The 22,433-nt window shown below is 39.9% G+C and overlaps 1 protein-coding gene across 25 annotated transcripts in view; it reads left to right on the forward strand.

Moving 5' to 3' along the window:
- ESR1 (estrogen receptor 1) overlaps positions 1-20,970 on the forward strand; it is a 203,998-nt gene extending 183,028 nt beyond the window's left edge. For 11 of the 25 annotated variants that reach the window (XM_035108734.3, XM_088667290.1, XM_035108740.3 and 8 more), the window contains 3 exons: positions 7,397-7,530; positions 10,894-11,077; positions 14,963-20,970. In XM_035108734.3, coding sequence (XP_034964625.1) covers positions 7,397-7,530; positions 10,894-11,077; positions 14,963-15,197 — 553 coding nt within the window. In that variant the 3' untranslated portion in view covers positions 15,198-20,970. Of the gene's footprint in view, positions 1-7,396; positions 7,531-10,893; positions 11,078-13,945; positions 13,998-14,669 lie in introns of all 25 variants that reach the window. The other 14 variants (XM_088667303.1, XM_088667299.1, XM_088667298.1 and 11 more) reach the window with 3 other exon arrangements.
- Positions 20,971-22,433: the final 1,463 nt, after the last annotated feature.

Below are 22,433 nucleotides of genomic sequence, written 5' to 3' on the forward strand. Positions count from 1 at the left end.
CTGTTAGCCACTATTTTTATTATAATTTCTGGGTTGGAACTACTAGCACAAATTCCACTGAACAGCAGAATAATGTGTGGTCTTTAAGAGCAAAATTCTGTTTATGTTTATTCTGAAGTTCATTTTATTAAGTTCGATGGGATTTATTAAGTCACTTCTGTTGCACAATTTTACTGCTTAAATTGTCAAAGAAACTTTTCTGGGAGATTGATATTACAAAGCTTCTGGAGACACAGGTTTTTTTGCTGCACACTGTTGTTGTTTAGTCGTTTAGTCGTGTCCAACTCTTCATGACCCCACGGACCAGAGCAGGCCAGGCACTCCTGTCTTCTACTGCCTCCCGCAGTAGCTTCAAGAACACTGTCCAACCATCTCGTCCTCTGTCGTCCCCTTCTCTTTGTGCCTGCTGCAAACTAGGAAATAGGAAATACTAATACTGATTATGTTAGTTGTCCTTTTCTGAAGCTTTTCCAACTCTACTATATCCTTTTTGAGGTGAGGCGACCAGAACCGTACACAGTATTCCAAATGGATCACATCACCATGTCAAGCAAGTCATTAAAATATAGAAATGAGTATTTCCATTTCCAAGAATGAATAATGCTTTTCAGGCTGCAATCCAACACACACTTAGCCCCATTAAACTTAAGGGACTTCTGAATAGACATGTCTGAATAGATGTGTACATGAATGTGAAATTATTAGCTTCACTTTACATACCTATTTCCTTCCATTCTATCAAATAGTTTTCTGTTGAATGTTCTTCATGGATATTGTTGTACTTCACTGCCCCAATAGCTTAAACTACTGAGACCTAGTTCACACTGTTAAATTCCACTATTCAAAAGTATATGCAGGTATATGAGGACAGGGACAAATTACAACGTGGAACAGGCTACACATACGGTAATCTAGCAGTCATTTTTGTGATTGCAGCTGCTGGGGAAAGTGGAAGCAGTTATAGAGATGGTTGCTAGATCATCATATTTGTGCCAGCCTTTCTTTAGAGTGGATATGCACCCTATATTACAGAGGCCAGTCATTTGATGGAAGGGCTGTCAGAGGATAGTAATCTATCGGAAGGCATCAGCTATTGTGGTGGAGCAGCTGCAAATGTTCCTGGATGACACTGATAATCTATATCCGCTTTAATCTTGGACTGAATCAGCTTTGGACTGAATCAGCCTTGGTTGCCCTGAACAATGGTCTTTATCAAGAGGTGGATGGGGGCATGTGCCCTCTTACCCGTAGTTTTCAGTGGCTTTTTATACCATTGACCACAGTATTCAGAGAGCAGAATTGAGAGTGTGTACCTCATCCTCTGGCACTTGTAATAGTTCCCACAGGACACTATTTTGTCTCCAGTACTATTTGGGAGCAGTCATTAGGAGTTTTGGGGCATGGTGTTATCGGTATTCTGAAGACACACAGCTCTATTTCACCATAACACCTGAATCAGGAGAGGTTGAGTATTCTGGATGAAGGCCAGTGGACTTAAGCTTGAACCTTGGGAAGACAGAAGCTTTGAGGGTATGTGGGTCCATATCTGGAAGATAGACCAATTGCCTGTTCTGGATAGGGCTGCACTCCATATGAAGGAGCAGGTATGTAGCTTGGGGTATTCCTTGATATATAATTGTCATTAGAGGCCGAAATGATCTCTGTGGCTAGGAGTGTCTTTTGCCATTTTCAGCGGGGATGCCGATCGGGATAGCTTGGCCACTGTACTGGTGACCTTGAGAGTGGATTATTACATTGTGTTCTGTGTATATTTACTTTATGTATGGGATGGGGTTGTGGTATATGTGTGCGAGTCATGTTGTGTTACCTGTCCATGTGTGAGTTTGTGTGAGAAAGAGAGGATGGTGTTGAAGTAAGGTGTATGTGTTAGTAAGGTCGGAACAGTGTAAGATATGACATTGAGATCCACCAGATCTGGGCTGAAATATGAGCTCCAGAGTCTCAAATTGCTCAACTCAAATAAAACCTAGTAGCCTTTAGGAACTATTGTTTTCCCAAAGGCTGCTGGCAATTACAGTAGACCTTGATAAAGCCATTAAGACATTATGTTCTGGAATGCTTTTATTCAGCCTTCCTGCTGGGATTAAAGCAACAACGCTTACAATAAGCTATCTGAAACTCCAGCCCTGACAGTGGTTGGAGAGGCCAGTAGTTCCAAAACCAAAAGCTTTTGGAAGCCTCTTGGGAAAGGTACCCTCAATGGGCAATGGTGTCTTCTGCATCCCCTTCTCACCACCACCATTTTCTGGACTAAAGTGAGTGGCAAGTGAATGGTGAAGAGGAGGAGCTGGTTGCAGGCCTCTAGGTGATACTGACAGTTGACACTGGCCTTAGGAAATTTTCATCCTTTCCACTAGTGCACCACTGCCATCGCCAGCCAGAGATCAGAAGTGTTTATAAGGAAGGGGTTACTTGGAGATCAAGGATGGGAAGGTAGGAGAGAGTGTAAAGGAATGCAGAGGGCTCAAGTTTTGTTTTTATACTGAATTCAGTCTGTCTCAGAAATAAATCAAGCTGTCTCCCATTTCTTGTGAGTTCATTCCTCAACACAGTCCAGACAAAATCCTATAATGCAAAAGACCTCACAATTTACTCCTCCCCCCTTCTCAACACTTCTGATACAAGGATAGATTATGCAGCCAGTGGATAAACTGCCATCTAGACTCCTTTAACCATTTGATAAGACTTCCTTCCCTGTCAACTGGTTCTCTTATATGTAAAACTAAATAGTAGGGATTTTGTTGTTCTATAATCACAAACAAAACAGAGCACTTAGTTAAACCCGGAGCTATGGATTTATATTCACATCTACTATGAAAGCTAAGTTGGCACATTGATAGAGTTTTAGCTTTGAATTTGGGAGATCAGTAACAAGTAATAGTTTAGTTGTTAGCTTTTGCTACACCATTAATTTATCCTAGCACAAGCTGAAGCATATTTGCTCATATGTAAGTTTGCCAGATGCTGGTGGACGTTCTTGATAATGATGCAACTCCATTTGGATGATTGTTTAGGGGCCAAGGAATTGTCTGCTCTGCCGGATAGTCTGGAGAGACGGTTGACTCCTCCTTCTGGAAAGGAGACAAGAGGCTTCAGTGAACCCTGCTTGGTCCTTCCAGTAGGAGGCGTCATCCTCATCAGGAATGTTCTCCAGCAGCATCTTCAAACAGATATTCATGGTAAGACAAATTTATGTTTTCTGCTGAATTCAATGGCAAGTGTAATTGCCATTGAATTCAGTAGAAAACATAAATTTGTCTTACCATGAATATCTGTTTGAAGATGTTGCATAGGATTTTAGTGTTAGACTCTGTTTCCTTTTTGTGATGCTGAAAACTCTATGGCACATCGTTAATGTGGGAGAGAGAATTATTATATGCATTAATGAAGTTCATAATATCTGAACAACAACAATAATTCAGACTATTACTTATGAATGCACTAATCAAGATAAAACCACACACTACCATGTAGAGATGAGTGAATCTATTTGTTTCTCATTTTTTCAATCTTTATTGTCCACATTTTCTCATCAGTTTGCTATTTTAAATAAATCCTTCTGAAAAATTCATCAGCATTTTAGTGCATTTTTTTCTGTTTTTGTATGCAATTTTGATTAAAATGCACATTTTTGCAAAACAGTTTCCTCTGATGTAATGCATTTTGGTGTGCTATTTTCACTAATATATGCATTTGTGTGCATGGTTCACCCTGGTGTGTACATTTTTTGTACATTTTTATACACATTACAGTACTTTGCTGGAAAACTGCACTGCAAAATTAAGAGAAGTGTGAATTTTAAAAGGTGACTGTTTTGGTTTGCATATTAGAAAGTGCAAATAAGTAGCATAAATATTAGAAGTGATTTTTAGAGGAGGGGGGATTTTTGGTACTTCTCACATTAACATAGAGATGAAACAGGATCTCTATTATCCTTCGAATAATATTGTGCAGCTATTCCTTTGCTATTTCTAGAACAAGCTACAACCAGAGAACTCAAATAGAAACCTTTTACCAGTGCCTCAGCAGAGGAAACCACTTCCAAAAGGATGATTTACTTTACAGACTGGCCTAAGTCTTTGAAAAATGTTCTTTGCTGAAGTGCTGACTGCATATTTGGATATTCGCTTAGAAGGCTAAGCAGCAGTCGTAAATAATTGCTTTTAATCATCCCTTCTTGGAAGCAGACTCTTGGTAAAACCTTTCCAACCACACACTTAAAATACTTCCATTTACTTTTATATAACAAAAAGTCTCAGGGCACCAAACTGGGCAAAATTTCCACCCCTCTGAGCATGTGACAAAGGGATTTGCCATCCCACAGTGATTACTTTGACTGCATTCACTTTGTTTGACATGTTTGGTAGGCATGGGAGGCCAGGAACCTCAAGCCTGGGTTCAAAAGTGACCCTCTATGCCTTTCCATCTGGTCAATGGGACTCTCCCCAGGCCCCACTGCTCACTGGCCCCACTGGGCACCCCAAGTATTTGCTAGGTGAATGAATGGAGAATGGGGTGCATGAGAGTGTGTGTTAAAAGCAGCCTACTGATCAAAGGTAAAATTTACCTTTGTGCTCTGCACACTTTTACCTCTGTCCTCCTACACTGCTGGCATGTGGCCCTTGAAAGATTGCCCAGAAGGGAATGTGACCCTCAGGCTTTCAAAGAGGATTGAATTTGTTGACCTTTTTTTAGGATTGAAGTTGTTGAGCTTCTTTTAGGATTTTATCCCACGAAATAAACTGCCACAGGGGCCAGATCAAACCCACCGGTGGGCCCCCGGGATGGACTTTGGACATGCCTGTTGTAGATACTCAGAAGGCATGAGGCTCCCTTCAGCCATTGTGCTGTACAGAATTAGAACTGTGCAAGCCCTGTCTTTGTGCTCTCCATGTGTTGGGAGGAAGGGTTCAAGAGAGAAGCCTGCTGTAGTTTTGCAGATAGAGCTCCATGTGTGTGTTGAGCAGGCTCATCTTATCAGTTCTCCTCCCCACAAGGCATGGTGTGTGTGAGGGGGGGTCATCCATAAATTTCATGCAATCTAATTCATCATAATTGCACCCAGGACCTCGTGTCCATGATCAAATGGCACAGATGAAGGAATATCTTCAGAAATGTATTGATTCCAGTCATATGAAGTATTGCTATCAATAGAATTTGCTGGGGTTTGTGGTTGGATATATTACTCAAGTGTACTCAACCACTTTTATACTTCTGTTCTTAGCTCATTTTTCTTATTAAGATTTTATGGGGGATAAGATTTTCTTAGTAAGGTTTTATGGCTTAGATCATAGGGCAGTGTCTGAAGATACTTCAGGTGGGTAGGACCCATAGCTCTCTGTTTATATAATGATTGTTGCCAAGCCAAAATCCACACAGGTGTTTCTGAAGCAGGATTGAACAGTCAACAGCTGGCAATTAAAACAAAACGACTGAATTATATTGGAACATGTAGATCCCTCTGTCTCCCTTCCCCTTCTTCCCACTCCTTTCCACTGGTAGCTGAAGCAATATTCTTTTTTAAGTGACTGTTAATAATCTTTATCCCAGCTAATCAGTCAATATGATAATTTCAGTCTGTTTGCAAGCCAAATGCAACCTTCTGCCCTGTGCAGTACATTCACTAGCTCACCTCTAACATATATGTTCTTAGTTATTAGGTAGCTTAAGTCATGTACTGCAAGAATATTATTTATGTGCAGAATGGAAGCAATCTCTAATTGATCATAAAAATTTAGTCACTGTTATTTGTATACATGGAGGCTTCAATTATGTTATTATTAGTGGCTTTCCTGCTGGTACATATACAATTGCAATATATTTATGGAACTGTTAGCCCCTATCTATCATCTATCTATCAATCATTTAACTCAATTTAGCAGACACCCTCGGTTGCATGCAGAAATCATTGCAGCTCAAAATCTTAATTCCTCATATATCAAAAATTCCATATAGCAGCACTTATAAAACAATTAGAGAAAGACCACATTATTGCAAGCATGAATTAATACAAATCCTGGAAATATTTGAGAATACAGTATTGGATCCTGCTCTTTGGCATGGACTGAACTTCTTTGCCTTCTTGCCTAACCCATATTATAGTTTTATGAGTTAGAACAAAAAGAAAATTTCCAGCCTTGCAGCAGCAATTTCAACTCAATTAACTCAGTGGGTGTGAAGGAATTCAGGTAGAAAGACTTATCTCAGATTTTCAGGTCACACAATTTCCCTCCTGTATATACGGTTCTACCCTTTTGGCAATGAATGAAATTATTATAAAACATACAGCCTCCTAGAGATGTTTAAATAAATCAGGTATTTTCTGTAGTTTTCAGGTAGTATTGAATTTAAAACCAAAGTTCCAGTTTTTAAAAGATGCAATGCCTTATGGATGCTCATTAATTATACTAAACACCATATTAAAAATATGCAAAAAATATTCCTATTTTCCCAGGCCTTTGGCTAATTAAATAATCTATGGTTTATTAAACTGGGAGAGAGTTACTGTTTTAGTTTGTTATTATGCTGTGTATTTTTGTATTTTTACATTGTAAACTGCCTTGTGATGTTTAGATGAAGGACAGTACAGAAATTTAATAAATAATAACTAAAAAGATAATTCAGGCTATAATTCTATACCCAATGAACTCAGTTCCTGAGAAAATCTGTATAGGAACCCGCTGTTAAAAGATTTTTTAAAAATTAGATACTGTATGACTTACTAGAATAAAAGCTTATTGGCATCCTGTTTATGATCTCTTTCCCAATAATTAAATGTTTGAAAGTTGTAAAGAAAATCACGCATTTAGGTCAGGCTGTGTTATTTGATATGGGTAACAACCCATATTTTATTTGACAACTAGATTATAGCATCTGGATAATGTCTGATGAAGAAATAAGCTGCTTTCCAAGTGATGAGAGGAAGGAATGATTCTGAAGTTTGTGTATATAGCGTGTATTACTTTCTTTGGTTTCTGTGGATTGTATTTAGTACTTTACCCTTAAAAGTAAGTGATTGCATGCAATTGAAGTGGTTTAGGATTTAGTGCTCTTTCAGTTTTATGCAGCTATAATAGTAGCACTTCCTGCACTTTAAGGATTCTAGCCACTACAAATACCAGTATAAAGTCTTTGAATTCTTTGTCTGGTAGGCCCTCATCACTGTTCACCTGTGGGTTGTTGATTCCCTTCACTTGTACAGATCTGTTGTCTTTCTTGGGCCAATTTTCATCTCTAACCCTTGGGCCCCAATTGGTTTTCTCTCCAGGTCACGTGTTTTACACTCAGATTCAGTTGATGTCTCAGCTCTCCCTTTTGAGTGCTAATCATGACAGAGACAGACATGCATCACTCAGATTCTGATCTTTTCTTACAGGAATCAAGGAAAATGTGTTGAAGGTTTTTTGGAAATATTTGACATGCTGCTGGCCACTTCTTCCCGCTTTCGAATGATGAATGTCCAGGGGGAAGAATTTGTGTGCCTTAAATCCATTGTCCTACTCAATTCTGGTAAGTGAGATATGCTTGTTAAGGGGTCAGCTCTAATTTCAAATGCAGTGTTGCTACTGTTTCTGTTCTTGTTGCCATACAGTTATAAGTCAAAAGTTAAAATGAAACGTGTGTGTGTGTGTGTGTGTGTGTGTGTGTGTGTGTGTGTGTGTTAAATTATGGGGAGTCATAGTTATCCTAATTGTAGGGAGTTATAGTATTAACCTGACCATGTGTTATAATCTCAGTACTGCTTGCCAATCCATGCCTGCTCTTTAAACTGTACATTCTAATTACATTCACACAGTTAGCATCTATATTTGGCCAACAGACACCAGTACCACAATAACTGATATATACCCTGGGAAAGGGCAAAATGAATAGGAAAATTAGGTGGATGGGAAGGTAAAAGGAGAGTGGGTTGGAGGGGAGAGAGAGAAGAAAAGAGTGGTGGGTATGTGCATGTGCTGTATGAGAGAGAGGAAAAGATAGGCAAAGGTAGGCAAAGATAGTCTTCCATTTGCCACATCCCCTCCATCATTAACTGTGTTTAATTGAATAGGTTGGGCAAGGGAGCTAAAGTTTGTTCCTTTGCAAAGCTCCTGTGATTTCAATACTGTTGGCTTTACTTGTCTTTGATACAAAGACTTGAATGGACAAGTGAATGGCAAGTTTCATATCCCCTACATCTGACAGCATTCCCCAATAGTTTTGTCATAGAGTTTGGGGGGAGTTCCAGAACAATGTGAGATGATGAAGGTGGAATAGGTTGAAATCAGGGAAGAGGCCAGATCCTCTATAGAGGCTTTTGAGGGTGTGAGTGCAAATGGCTCGGGGTTGGGGGGACGTGAAACTTCACTTCTGTAAACTTATTTCTGTTTACTTATATTTGAATGCAAGCAAGTATTTCTGTAAATGTAGTTTTGGCGTTTGCCATTTGTTCCACAATATCGCATTCCTGACTCGTGTTCAGTTTGTTGCCCATTTTGATCACCAACTCCTCCTCAGTTCAGACAGATAACAGGCCACACATCCATCATTTTATATTTGAGGGTTTGATTCTAGTTTCTTATGATGCTGTAGCTTGTTACATATTTTTTCTTGAATCTCATGTTATTCCTATTAGCTATTCTCTGAGGGTTGAATTGCAGGACAAGCTGCTGTAGTCAAAGCAACAGACAGCACAGATTATTGTGGCATCAGCATTCTGAACAGAATATGCAGGAGCTTCATTTTGATATAAAAAGCCACAATTAATATACACAAGGTATTATAGCAATTCTAGCTGTAGCTGAGGACAACAGAGCAATGCTGTTGGACAACAGAGCAAAAAACAATTTGGGTTTTCTGAGGATTGCTGTTTGCTCCAATCGAGTGGGTTTTTGCAGGTAAAACTCCAGAGAAAAAAAGGTTGCTTGGGCACATGGGCGTAGCCAAGGGGTCAACTGCCCCCCTAAATAAATAAAAATCAATACAAATCTGAAGGTTCTGCCCCCCTAACAAAAGCCTACCCCCCCCCCACAAAAATCCTGGCTATGCCCGTGCTTGGACACAGAGCTTTAAAGCGTGGATCATGCCTGGAGAGAGTAGATGGAAGGTAAGTGTATAAGCCCTATCACTGGGAAGGAAGGGAGATGGATGTCATTTGGTGGGTCACAAGTTATGCTTGCTTTATTTTTATTTTTTATGAACATTCAGCTGCATGCAGGAGGAATTAACATTGGCCTAAAGTGAAAGTAGTGTTTTCACCCTCCCCTTCTGTTTGTGTTGCAGTTGCAAAATATAGGACATTGACACAAATTTGTGAAATTTTATCCAGATATTTGGACAGCAGCGTGTCTCTTGCTGCAAGGACAGAAGCAGTATTTCATCAGCTTAGTAACAAAATGGAATCTGCCCCTAGATTCACTGTGGAAGAAATGAAATTAACCCTTCAACTTACAAAACAAAGTTATGGTTTTGGGAAACAAGCAAGCAAAAAAGTATTACAGCCATGCACTCTTTGGAGTGCAGTAGTATAGCACTGTATTCTGGGGCCCCAATCCAAAGGAAATTAGTCACACTTTCTTGAATGCCCTGGAAACATTGACTGTTACACTGCAACCCTTGGCTCTTACAATGAGTACATATTTTTTACTCAGTTTTCTCACTGAATATAGTGAACTTAAAATCCAGTTCATTAAACTTACGGTACTATTTTACAATAGCGCATGAATGTAAAGCTGCAATCTCAGATTTGTTGCAGCTAACCTGTCCTGTGGATTTTCATATGATTTAAGCACAAGCCTAAGGATTTGAGAGTTTGACACTAAACTTTGAGACCCATAACCAGTTTTCCTGAGTTTAACTGAAGACTCTGGGTTTTTTTGTTTTATTTAATAAAGCCTATTTAATTGGATGGGGAAACTAGTATAAACTCAGCACTTAGGCATTATCTATTTGGCTACGAAACTACTCATATATTGTGAAATAGTGCAAATGACTTTAATAGGAAACTTCTCGAATTAATGTGTTGTGGCTTGCAGTCCAACCAGCCCAGCTGCAAAGTTTGAAGCAGACTGCCAGAATGCTGATGATATGATAAAGGGATGAGGAGCATGTGGCAATGTGACTGTCTGTCTTATATCTAGCAATCAAAGTTTACATTCATTTTTCTTTCCCCTTTTTGTGTGTGTGGTGAAGATGAAAGGCTTGTTTCTGTAATTACCACCTCAGAGGGAAGGTTAAGACCAAAGGTTAGCTCCGGTCTTCCTTCTGAGATAAGTTTTAATATGAGACCCTCTTTCATAGGAGTTGGGGGATGGGGAGGCCGGATCTTTACAGAGAATACTGAATTCATGTGTGAAGACTTTGTGTCACCTTCACTGAATATTGGAATCTTCCCTAAAGGTTATGATTTCTAATGGAAGTTCCACACCGATTTTTTCTTTTTGATTTAGACCAGCTATTCATGCTTCAATCAGAGAAAATCAGATAGAGATAATCAGCTGATGCCTCAGTTGGAACCAAAATGGAACAATACTGTAAATTTACATTGGTTCTATGCCATTTTGTGTATTTGAGAATTTCAATCTGCTGTGTTGCTAAGCTTGAATTATTTGTTTAAAGTGCTTAATATGCTCTCTTTATTCATAGAACACAACTTGTCTGTTGTGGTTTGTTCTGGGTCCTGTGTTTAGTTCATTACTTTGACTCGCCTTATCTGTGCTTTAACAAAACACAATAAATTTGATTTTTTTAAAGGAAAAAAGGACTAAAAATCCTAGGTAAGAGGGTTTACCACCTACATTTGTAGTGTGGATATATATGTTGTCATTGAACAAAGTTCACATATTGGAATCCTGCTGTCACTTCACTTTTTCTCTCTCTTGCCTTCTTCCATAGGCATCTACACGTTTCTTTCCAGCAGCTTAAAATCACTGGATGAAAAAGACCATATCCATCGCGTTCTTGATAAAATCACGGACACCTTGATACATCTGATGGCCAAATCAGGCCTCTCTATGCAGCAGCAGCATAGACGACTGGCTCAGCTCCTCCTCATCCTTTCCCACATCAGGCATATGAGGTGAGTTGCACTAGTGAATGCTAACTTGTAAGCAAAGCAGACATCATAATATAATATGCTATGGGGAGTGTCAAAAATGTTCTTTCCCCTTCAGCATAAGGAGATGTACCCACAGTACTTCTGCAGACAAGCTTGTCCGCACTGAAATTATTTAATTAATCTTCATCACCTCTAACCTTGAGAGGTCTGAAGGGAGGGTGACAACACGAGAATGGGCCTTTTCTGCAGTGGAATGCTCTTCCCAGGGAAGTTCATCTGGCGCCTTCATTATACACCTTTAGGCGCCAGGCAAAAATGTTCCTTTTTAACCAGGCCTTTGGGTTGATTTGATTAACATCCTATGTCCTTTTAAAATGGGGGGGGGGATTAAAGGGTTTATTGGGTTGTTGTTGCTTTTATTTTGATTATGTATTCTGTAGTTTTATATTTTGATTTTATTCTGTGAACCGCCCTGAGACCTGCGGTTATAGGGTGGTATATAAATTCAATAAATAAATATTGCACCTGTGAAAAACAGTTACAATAGACCCTTTCATGTGGTTCATAGTTTAATAAAACCACCTTCCCCACCAGAGTCCAGTAAGGATTCCAAGATCTCCTGCAACAATTTTGCAAAGTTTTTTGCAGATAAAATCACTCAAATTTGGAAAGAGGTAGAGTCCACCATGGTAGCAGGGATGGAGTGGGGGAGTGCCAGTGCCCTATCTAGATAAGTTGTATGGGATCAGTTTCAACCTGCTACCTCTGAGGATGTGGACAGGCTGCTTGGACAAGTAAATCCGACCACCTGTCTCCTTGACCCTTGCCCATTCTGGCTCATAAAAATGAGCTAGACAGGGCTGGGCAATGCTTCCCTCTGTGAGGGAGTCTTCCTGGACCCCCTTAAAGAAGTGGTTATTAAACTACTTCTTAAAAAAAACATTTTTGAACCTGGTCACTATGGCAAATTATCACCCAGTCTCAAATGTTCCAATCCTGGGCAAGGTGATTGAGTGGGTGGTCACTGAACAAATTCCAAGCATCTCTAGAGGATGTGGATCATTTGGACCCCTTCCAATCACAGTTCAGGCCTGAAACCACCTTGGTCATGCTGGTCGATAATCTCCAGTGGGCTAGGGGCAGAGGGGAAAACTGTTTCCTAGTTTTGCTGGATCTCTCAGCAGCTTTTGATACCATCATAGTATCCTTCTGGACCATCTAGGAGGTTTGGGAGCTGGATGCACTGTTATACAGTGGTTCCGCTCCCTCCTAGTCTGTGTACAGAAAATGATGTTGGGGGATGAGTGTTTGGACCCCTGGGTGCTCACTTGTGGAGTGCCGCAGGGTTCCATCCTCTTCCCCCATGTTTTTTAACTTCTATATGAAACCGCTGTGAGAGATCATCAGGGAAATTGGCCTGAGTGTCCACCAGTATGTGAACAATACCCAGTTCTACCTCTCATTTAAATTGAAACCAGTGAAGGTGGTGAATGTCCTTTGTGAGTTTCTGGAGATGGTTGAAGGATAGGTGACGGTTAACTGATTGAGGCTGAATCATGACAAGACAGAAGTACTCTTTGTGGGGGACACGGGGCGGGCAGGTGAGGGGGACTCCCTGGTCCTGAATGGGGTAACTGCGCCCCTAAAGGAGGTACACAGCCTCAGCGTCATTTTGAACTCACAGGTGCACATGGAGGTGCAGGTCAACTCTGTGTCCAGGGCAGCTGTCTACCAACTCCATCTGGTACACAGGCTGAGACCCTAACTGCCTGCACCCTGTCTTCCCAGAGTGATACATGCTATGGTTATCTCCCACTTGGACTACTGTAATGTGCACTATGTGGGGCTACCTTTGAAAGTGACTTGGGAACTACCATTAATCCAGAATGCGGCTGCTACAGTGGTGATTGGGAGCAGCTGCCAGGGCCATATAACACCAGTCCTAAAAGATCTACATTGGCTCCCAGTACGTTTCCAAGCACAAATCAAAGTGTTGGTGTTGACTTTTAAATCCCTAAATGGCTTTGGTCCTATATACCTGAAGGAGTGTCTCCATTCTCATCATTCAGCTTGGACACTGAAGTCAAGCTCTGAGGGCCTTCTGGAGGTTCCCTCATTGGAAGAAGTGAGCAATACAGGGAACCAGGCAGAGGGCCTTCTCAGTAGTGGCAACCGCCTATGGAATGCCCTCCCATCAGATGTCAAAGAGATAAATTTTTATATAACTTTGAAGGCAACCCTCTATCAGGAAGCTTTTAATGTGTGGTGTTCTGTTGCAGTTTTGTATATTTTGTTGGAAGTTCCCCAGAGTGGCTGAAGCAACCCCGTCAGATGGGAGGGGTACAAGTTAATAACAATAATAACAACAATTCATTAAAACAATGGAAAATCAGATAACCTAATCTAATGTTCCTACACACATGACAATATACACATACTGGTATGCCCTTTAGGTTTTGGTTTTTTTAAGGAAGAAGCAAATTGTGAGTCTTATTAGTAAAAGATATATAGAGAATTTCCAGGACACGAATGAGAAGAGAGAACCTCTAATGGTGCACTAAAGTATAATTTATTCAGGCCACTGTGTTCAGATCGTACTCTTTATTAGAGGCAGTATAAAACACTCTTGGTTATTTCCAGTGTCAATCATACTCCGAGGAGGCCAGTTAAAATTATTGGACATTATTAACTTAGGTCTATTAATATCAATGGGTCTACTCTGAGTAGCCCTTGGCTACAGACCTCTGTATTTTGAACATGCTCTGTTACAAAGCGATTCATGTCATTAAGATATAGAGCATTGGACTGAATGCATTAAATTTTAGTACACCTCAGACATTCTCTTTTCTCATTCCTGTCTTCCATCCTTTTTTCCACTTTCCCTGACAGGTCACAATACATGGCTGGAAGGCTGTGTTTGGGGCCTTATGGTGAAGGGCTGGTAAGAAATCTTATAAAGAAATAAAATAAATAATAAGTTATGTGTGGGATATATAAGCAATTGTACATCTCTACTAAAACATGATACTGTAGTGGTGTTTTAAAATGAGGGCAGGAAAGGAAAGGGGCCTATGAGGGAAGAGTCAGGATCTGTGGACATGCCCAGAGCCACTAGCACCACCAAATTCTTATCATAATACAGAGTGCTTTTAAAGAATAGTTCAGAATTCACAAACATTTAAGGAATATGTCAAGTTGCACTATTGTTCCATCTTTCTTAGTAGTGTGCAGCCTAACTGGTAGCAGCTCTCCAGAGTTTCAGACGAGTCTCAGTCAAAAGTTCTACAGGAAAAAACAGAGGGATTGAACTGAGGGCCTTATGCACATAAAGCAGGGTAGTCAATGTGGTTCCCTCTCTTGAGACTACAGCTCCCATCATGCTAGACCCTTGGTTACGCTGGCTGGGACTGATGGTTGTAGTCCAACAACAACGGGGGGGGGGCACCATATTGGCTGTCCCTGGGGTAAAGCACGCACTTTTTCACTGAACTAGAGTCCTTTTTCAATGTTACTGAGTTTTCACCACTGTGCACCATGACAGCAGTAGAAGAATCTTAGAATGTCAGTCACAATAGCATTACTATGAGCACAAACGTATTGCCTATCTCTCTAGGGAATTGCAACATTTCTGAGACAAAGACCTGCAGCATCTGGATATGCCCTAAAAATGTTGCAGAGTCTCATGAAGAGACTAAGACATGTTGGTCTCGGAAGCAAAAAGAGAAAAAGAAAAAGAAAATGAATTCAACCCTGAATAGTATCATCACCACCACCATGTCAATTTATGGCACTTCTCAGGGTATTCCAAAGGTGGATTCCCTTACTTTGTCCTGTGGTTGATCCATGCCTGGAAGTATGATTTCTCTACATGATAACATCTTGTTTTATTTCTATGTGAATCTGCAGCAATAAAGGAATGGAGCACCTCTACAGCATGAAGTGCAAGAATGTGGTCCCTCTTTATGATTTGTTGCTGGAAATGCTAGATGCCCACCGTTTGCATGCCCCTGCAGCAAAAAAAACACCGCCACGTGAAGATGATGCCATGAACCAGTTAGCAACCACATCCACTGCAATGCATTCCTTACCACCTTGCCGTGTGAACAAAAAGGAAGATGCAAATGAGCCAGAAACCAAATGAGAGCCTACATTTCAAATAGCCTACAGCTTTCTGATAATCCCATTAAAAAAAACTACCTACTTCAGGCTTAGCTGAACTGGTACCATGTGTAAGCACTCCAATATTCACCAATCACCAGTGATTCCCAAAGCTTTGCTTGATGATATTGTTAGTGGAATGTATAATTTTGGACATAATATGGGGATTCAGAAACAATGATCTCTGTTTAATATAAACATAACACAATCATGAGGATTCCTGAGGTCTTTTTGCTGGTATCAGACTGAAAATTTGGGTGACCTTTCTCTTTGAAATCAACTGAGCAAAGATCCCAGCTGAGTTTGAGTAGGTGATGTTTACATTTGATGTTCATTGGCTCTTTGATAAATGTAAGAATCCTATTACCCCCCCCCCCCAGCACACCCATGTACAAACAAAATGATGGCAAAGTACTCAGATTTTGTTAGACTCCAGTCTCATTCATATTTCAAGAAAAACCAACAGGATTTCGAATATCACCATTCAGGCTTTTTATTGTTATTTCAGGGAAATAATCTATACACAATTAAACAAAAACTTTAGACCACGTGAACAGATGACTTCAGCAACAAATCCTTCAATTAACTTGTTATGAGTGACAAAGAAGTGCTAGGTTGCAGTGGTACCCGTAATGGGCTTATGCTGGTAGAGATGGAACAGGTAGTTTTATGCAGTGCTATTTTTCTAGAAAAAGAACTCACTATGAATACCTCCCTCATTCTTATAGAATAGCAATGGCGCCCACCTGAAAGGTGCCAGAACCAAGTTTCAGTGAGTTCCAGCTGGAAAAAAAGCCCTGGTTTTATGATCACATAAAGAATTCTTAGATGGGTAGCTACAGGCAGAATCCAACACATGGGCCTACTAATTTCTGCAATATGGTTGGAATGAAAGGATTGTACGAAAGTACTGTGCAGAAGTATATCCTTTCCACAGTTGTATGGGAGTCAACCCTGCATTAACAAAATTATAGCATAAGTTTTTTATATATTGCCTTTGACCAGAAAGGCAATTAATGCATTTTATAAATAAGCAGAAGAATCAAAATGATTCAATTTAGACACTACCTGATACATTATAGTATGAGATGGCAAAATCTGACTGGTCATGTGGGAAGTTTTGTTGGTGCTGCCAGGAAGATACCACACTAGAATGGAAGCTTCCGACATGACCTGCCTCTTTGGATGTTGCCATTTTGTACCGCAACTGAGCAGCTTGCTGCTGCATACTTAGGGGAAGCAGCACTCTCACTTGTATTAATGGCATTGAATTTGGTCTCAAAGAAGAAGATTGGGAAACCGAACAATTGTATCTATTGCATACTATCAATACTGCACAAGAGGAAAATAATGTGGGGTCTTTGGGTTCTACATAGGTAACAGAAGTGAGTCTTCATGTTTGTGACTGGATGCTCCCCAGTGTACAAAATTGCTCTGTGTTGAGTAACTACTGGCAAAAAGGAGGGGGGTGACGTGAGTAAAGACTGTTTGTGTTGCACTGCAGCCGAGGTCACTTTCTGCCATTGGCCCATGCACATACTGGTCCCAACTAATGATAATGAGCACACACACCTGGGGGCAGACGGGAACCAAATCTGCAGGTGATCATCGTGAGCTGCTTTTGTGGTATATATTGTTGCGCTTCTGCCTCTACCCCAAATCTATAAAAAGCAGTACAGCACTAATGTTGTGAATAGTTTTCATCTCGTCTTAATTTTGCAAAATGCGCTCACCAATGCCTATATATTGAGCTTCATTTCTGGTGGCCTTGCTTTTTATTAATGTAATGAAGTATTTGTCTTTCTGCATTCAAAATGTACGACAAAACAACAAAAACTGTTCTACTTTGAAACTTCCCCAAAGCTGTTGGGGACTACAAAGTGCCTTGTCAGAAATTGACACATTTTCAAGTGATAACTGCTTTCTTGTGTATTGCATTGCATGAAGTATAAACAAGAAGTCAAAATGTGTGTAGGACAACATTTAAAATAATAAGCAAAGTTTATCCATTTGGATCCCAGTGACACCCAATGCATAAAAGTTGTACCCTTTTTTCTAGGGGGTACTTTTAGCTATTTTCCCAACCCTCTGTTTATTTGTGGGCACAGAGCTTTATGTGTGTACAGAACTCCTGTGCTTGCAAGGACTTATCCATTAACATCAGTGAAAATGGCATGAAGGACAGCCAGGGGCTTTCCCTCCATTATAGTGAATAGGGAACAACTGTCAGGCACAAGAGCTCTATGGTTGCATTGGATAACAGAGATGTTGAACTCTGGATGGAAGGTAGTGTGTACAACACAAATTAACCATCATTGATCTAAATAGCCAGCTGCTTTCTTAGTTCTCCTACTTAAATAGCCACTTGTGTAAATTACTTAAGTAGATCTGAACTAATTTTTGTAATTTATAGACATCAGTTTGGATAAAGACCATGGAAATAATTGCTTTGGCTTCAGAAAGAAGCAAACAAAAACAAGACAAGCTACAAAGAAGCTGTGAGTGAGTGAGGGGAAATGTCAGTTTGCAACCAGAATTTGTGGTTTTAAATCTCTAGTTTCAATGCCAACATACCTGTGGCAGGTTTAGCTTGGGAGTCCAAGGGGGAAATGTGTTACTTTCTATTAAATCTGTTTAACTTTGCAGGGGTGGGATGGTCAGTTGTTATTATTGTTAGATTGTTGAAAGCATTGTTTTATCGTAATTATTGAAAGCACCTTAAATGATGTAATGTGTGTGTTTATATGCATATTATATACACACATGCAGAGCTCACCTAACAGACAACTGAATGTAACTGTTGTATTAACCCAGTCAACCGACTAAAATACAAAAAATCACCATATGTTGTTTTTATACTTTTCAGCTATTCTCTCATATGCAATCATTTGTGCCTAAGGCTTAGCGATTGTTAGAAATCACTATTTCATATCAATTTTTATATTTACATTAGCCAAAACAGCACTAATTTAGCCTTGTACCTGAACACAATGAGGAACTATCCTTTAATGAAGGAAGGACATTCAAGGCCGCGAATTAAGATTTTTACCAAAATACTAATGATGGATATGAAAGATGCCAAATATGGCAATGAATGGTTCTTCTTTTTAAACCAAACTGTTCATACTGTACTTAAATTTAAAGACAAAAACATAAAACGCCCTGGAGATATAGGAAATGTAATCTTGCTACATGCCAAATCATTGTAATATATTGGATTAACTTGCCTTATTTAATGTCAATTAACAGGCTCACTGGAAATACATGGGAGTGGAAAAGCCTTGAGTGGTGACATTTGTCTCTTTTCTTTATTTTTTTCTTTGGTAAGGGCATTTTTTATAGCCAAGTATGAAAGCCATTCTTGTATTTAATGGTATTGTGGACTCTTGCTCAGGCAAACCTCCTTCTGCAAAATAAAATTCATTCCAGTAGCACCTTAGAGACCAACTAAGTTTGTCCTTGGTATGAGCTTTTGTGTGCATGCACACTTCTTCAGACACTTCTTTATCTGAAGAAGTGTGCATGCACACGGAAGCTCATCCTAAGGACAAACTTAGTTGGTCTCTAAGGTGCTACTGGAAGGAATTTTTTATTTTGTTTCGATTACGGCAGACCTCACCCAGTCATTGTTTTCTGTGTGGCAGGGTTATGCTTTCCTGTATGCTCATGCCATCTGAAATGTCCCCTACAACACACAGAAAACAATAACAGACTCATTGGTCTGTCTCCTGCATGGAAAAAACAACAACTCTGTAAGAGATAGTGCTGCACAACACTAATTTTCTTATCTGTTTGGATGGATTGCCACCAGAACAGGCACAATTCAGTGAACTTGAACTGTGAACAACCAATATGATCTGCCAGACTGCCTAGCACACATCCTAACACAAAGGTGAATCTCTACCTGCATCTTAATGCAAGAGTGAGTGCATAACAACATCAAAGTATTGTGTGCAGTACTAATTATTGATGTGCTGCACAGGTAACTTGTAGCATAATCACATTTAATTTGTATTCATTCAGCTTTATGAGATTGGCAAATTTTTAAAATAAAATTTAAAAGGGGGTAAAAATATGGGGGGGGCAATCTGGGGAAAAGAACTTTGCCAATCCCACCACTGCATCCAGTGTGTTTTGAATATACACAATTTTGGCTTTTAAGTGCTATCCTCAGAACATTACCCTCACATAAGTTGAGAGTTGCCTGTATTAGTTACATGCATGGTTATTGCTGGGGCAAGCCAACTGAGATAGAGGAAGAATTACAGTGGAAACTCCTGGATATTTGTGTATGATGATTTTTGCCACTGCACAACTAAGGAATTTTCATCTTAATGTAGTCTCAAAACATTGGGGCAAAAATTACTTACTGTCCTGTTAGTCTCGTGATAATATTCTGTGACAGAAAACAAAGCAAGTGGCCAAATTTTCCCTCGATGGTTTTCCATTAGCCTATTGCCATTTCAAAACTTGTCCTTCTGTACATAATTATCAACCTAAACTTGCCTAATGGAAAATTAGCTATGCCCTGATCCGGTTTTCATTGTGTCTTACATTACAACTAAGTCCTAAGTGGGGAAGCACATTCCCATCCACCTCAAAAAACACATCTAGATAGGAGCCTAGATAAGCATCTTCATTAGCATTTGCTGTACACATGGAATCCTGCTTACACAGCTTTTATTTGCTGTATTGTGGTGCTAGTACTTGCCATACAATTTGGTATGGACTTGAGCCTTCATTTTACAGACATGTTCTCAGTGCTACTGCTTTTAAAATGCAAAACTAAAAGCCAACTTTTAAGTACACAAACTTTTGAAGATGCGAATGCTCTGCAGGGTAAGTCAAATTAATTGATTGCTCTACATTACAACTATTTCTGAAAGCTTTTTTTCTAATGTATCTTACTGTGGCTTTGTGAAGTGAGTCTTCAGAACTGAAGTGACTGCTAAGTCAAGACTTGATCTTAATGCAGTGTTTTAAGCTATCCGTCCTAGTACATAAAACATTGTTGGAGTGGAATTGTGACATAAATCTTGGGGTACCAAAAATTTCTTTTACATGAAAAGCCTTCTCTTTATAGATGCATTCTCTAGTTTTAATTCAAATATGGATGTGTTACTGTCTGGAATATTGTTCTGTATGTGATCATTGCCTTTTGAGGGGCACTTCAACTTTGCACTGTTCTAAAGAGATTTTTTTTGTAAAGAATCTACTTTTTTGCATTCAAATGTGCCTAAACTTATATGCTGCCATGCTGCAAGCCTGTATTTTAGTAGGAATATTGTCCTGCTGTGCACCTTTTTCTAAAAACAAAACAAAACAAAAAACAAAAAAAAAACATGCAGTGTACCCAATCTTGAAGTGCCCATCTAAGAATGGCAGAAGGATGCTAGTCAGAGAATAAACTCAACAAGCCACTTTATGCCACCTTATTGTATATATTTTTAAAATGAAGCTTTTTGTGCACTACAATATCCTTTCATTGTAAAGCTTTCCCTTTATTATGAGGCTCAAGGGCCATAATGTATTTGTTGAATTATTCTGCTCTTTTGCTGATGCATGTAATGGTATAATTGATGTCCCTGTTTTGTTAAAATATTGCTTTGTTAAATGAAAGAAAAGTTTTAAAGGGTAAACTTCCTTTTTTTGCACCTTCAAAAAATGTTACAAACAGCTTCAGAAAAAAATCAGCAGGATATCTGATCTGTCAAGATTTTCTCAGCTTTGATGTCAAAATAAAACAATGAACCACAGCACATTCTAGTTTGTGTATCACTGTAACTAAATATATTACCTTGGGTACAGTTCTCAATAATGACTGGTTACATTTCCCTCTCATTTAGCTTTAGTAAAAAAATAAAACAATTCTTTGATTTTGAAAATAAGTGAAGGTTAAAACTTCTATACAATACAAAAGTAAATGCACAAACAACTAAAACTGGAAATTTTGTATTAGTTTTAACCTTCACATGATGATATGAAAAACAAATTCATCTATTAAAAAACAAATAATGCAACCTTGGGCTTGTTTCCCCACCCTGCAAAATGATTTGATTCTACATAATACAAATCCTCCTTCCACTTTTATGCTAAACTCCCAGAATACAACTGTTAAAAAGATGAAATGGTACTGTGCAAGAATAATCAATTTCAAGTTTAAGGGACCTTGAAAAGATTTTTTTACAAGAACTCTGTTATCCATTAACCAGAGCTTACTTCAAAATACTAATCCCTGTGTATGTGTAGTAGCTTTATTCCGTGAGCTAAAAATTGGGGAATATACAGGTACATACACAGTATACTGCAGATCAAAGATCTAATACAAAATATCTAGTCAGCAGAGCTTCCCAAATAAATGGTGAATGGCATCCAGTAAATACTCCTACTATACAGATAAGCAATGCGTTCCTATGGGCTCCGGGGGACTGGCAGCAGTGGCAGGGCTTGCTCGCTTGGCTCACGGAAGGCAGGCAGACAGGCAGCAACAGCCCATGCCTGTCCTTGCCGCCTGCCTGCCTGTCCTTGTGTCGGCGGTGGGGGGGGGAGAGGAACAGACGGAGAGAAAGCTGTCCTTTTTCTCCATTCGTTCCTCTCCCCCCACCGCCAACAGCAAGGACAGATCCTAGGCAGCTTTCTCTTCCTTCATTCCTCTCCCCCCGCCCGACAGAGCCGGCATCTGACAGGGGTTCAGAAGCCCCATCAAATGCCGTTCTGTCGGGCTAGGTGGCGGGGGGTGGGAAGCAGATCGTTCCTCTGCTTCCCCCCTTCTTCCCACGCTAGTTCCCCTTTGTGTTCCGCTGGTCTCTGACGGTTGCCCCTCACTGCTCGCGGCAACCGGCAGAAACCAGCGGAACACAAAGGGGAACCAGCTGTAGCACGGGAAGAAGGCAAAGGAAGATCAGCTGACAGGCGCTGACAGCTGCTCTTCCTTTGCCTCTTCCCCACTAGACAAATGCCTTTTGGGATTGCAATCAGAGGTTGACTTGCAGCCACTTCATCTTTTTATGGCTGCCATATGACGGCGGCCATAGAAAACCTCGTCGTCTTGCGAGGCAACCTCCGATCGCAAAACCCATTCGTCTAGCGAAATATTCGTCTAGCAGCGCATTCGTCTAGCGAGGCACCACTGTATTGTTCTCCACTCCCATTTTAAATAAATCCTTGTGTGATAGTGAATTGGGACCCACTTGAACAATATTAGGTGTCTCATAAGGGC

The sequence above is a fragment of the Zootoca vivipara genome, chromosome 3 (assembly GCF_965207765.1).
Source record: "Zootoca vivipara chromosome 3, rZooViv2.hap1.1, whole genome shotgun sequence".
NCBI classification, from domain to species: domain Eukaryota; kingdom Metazoa; phylum Chordata; class Lepidosauria; order Squamata; family Lacertidae; genus Zootoca; species Zootoca vivipara.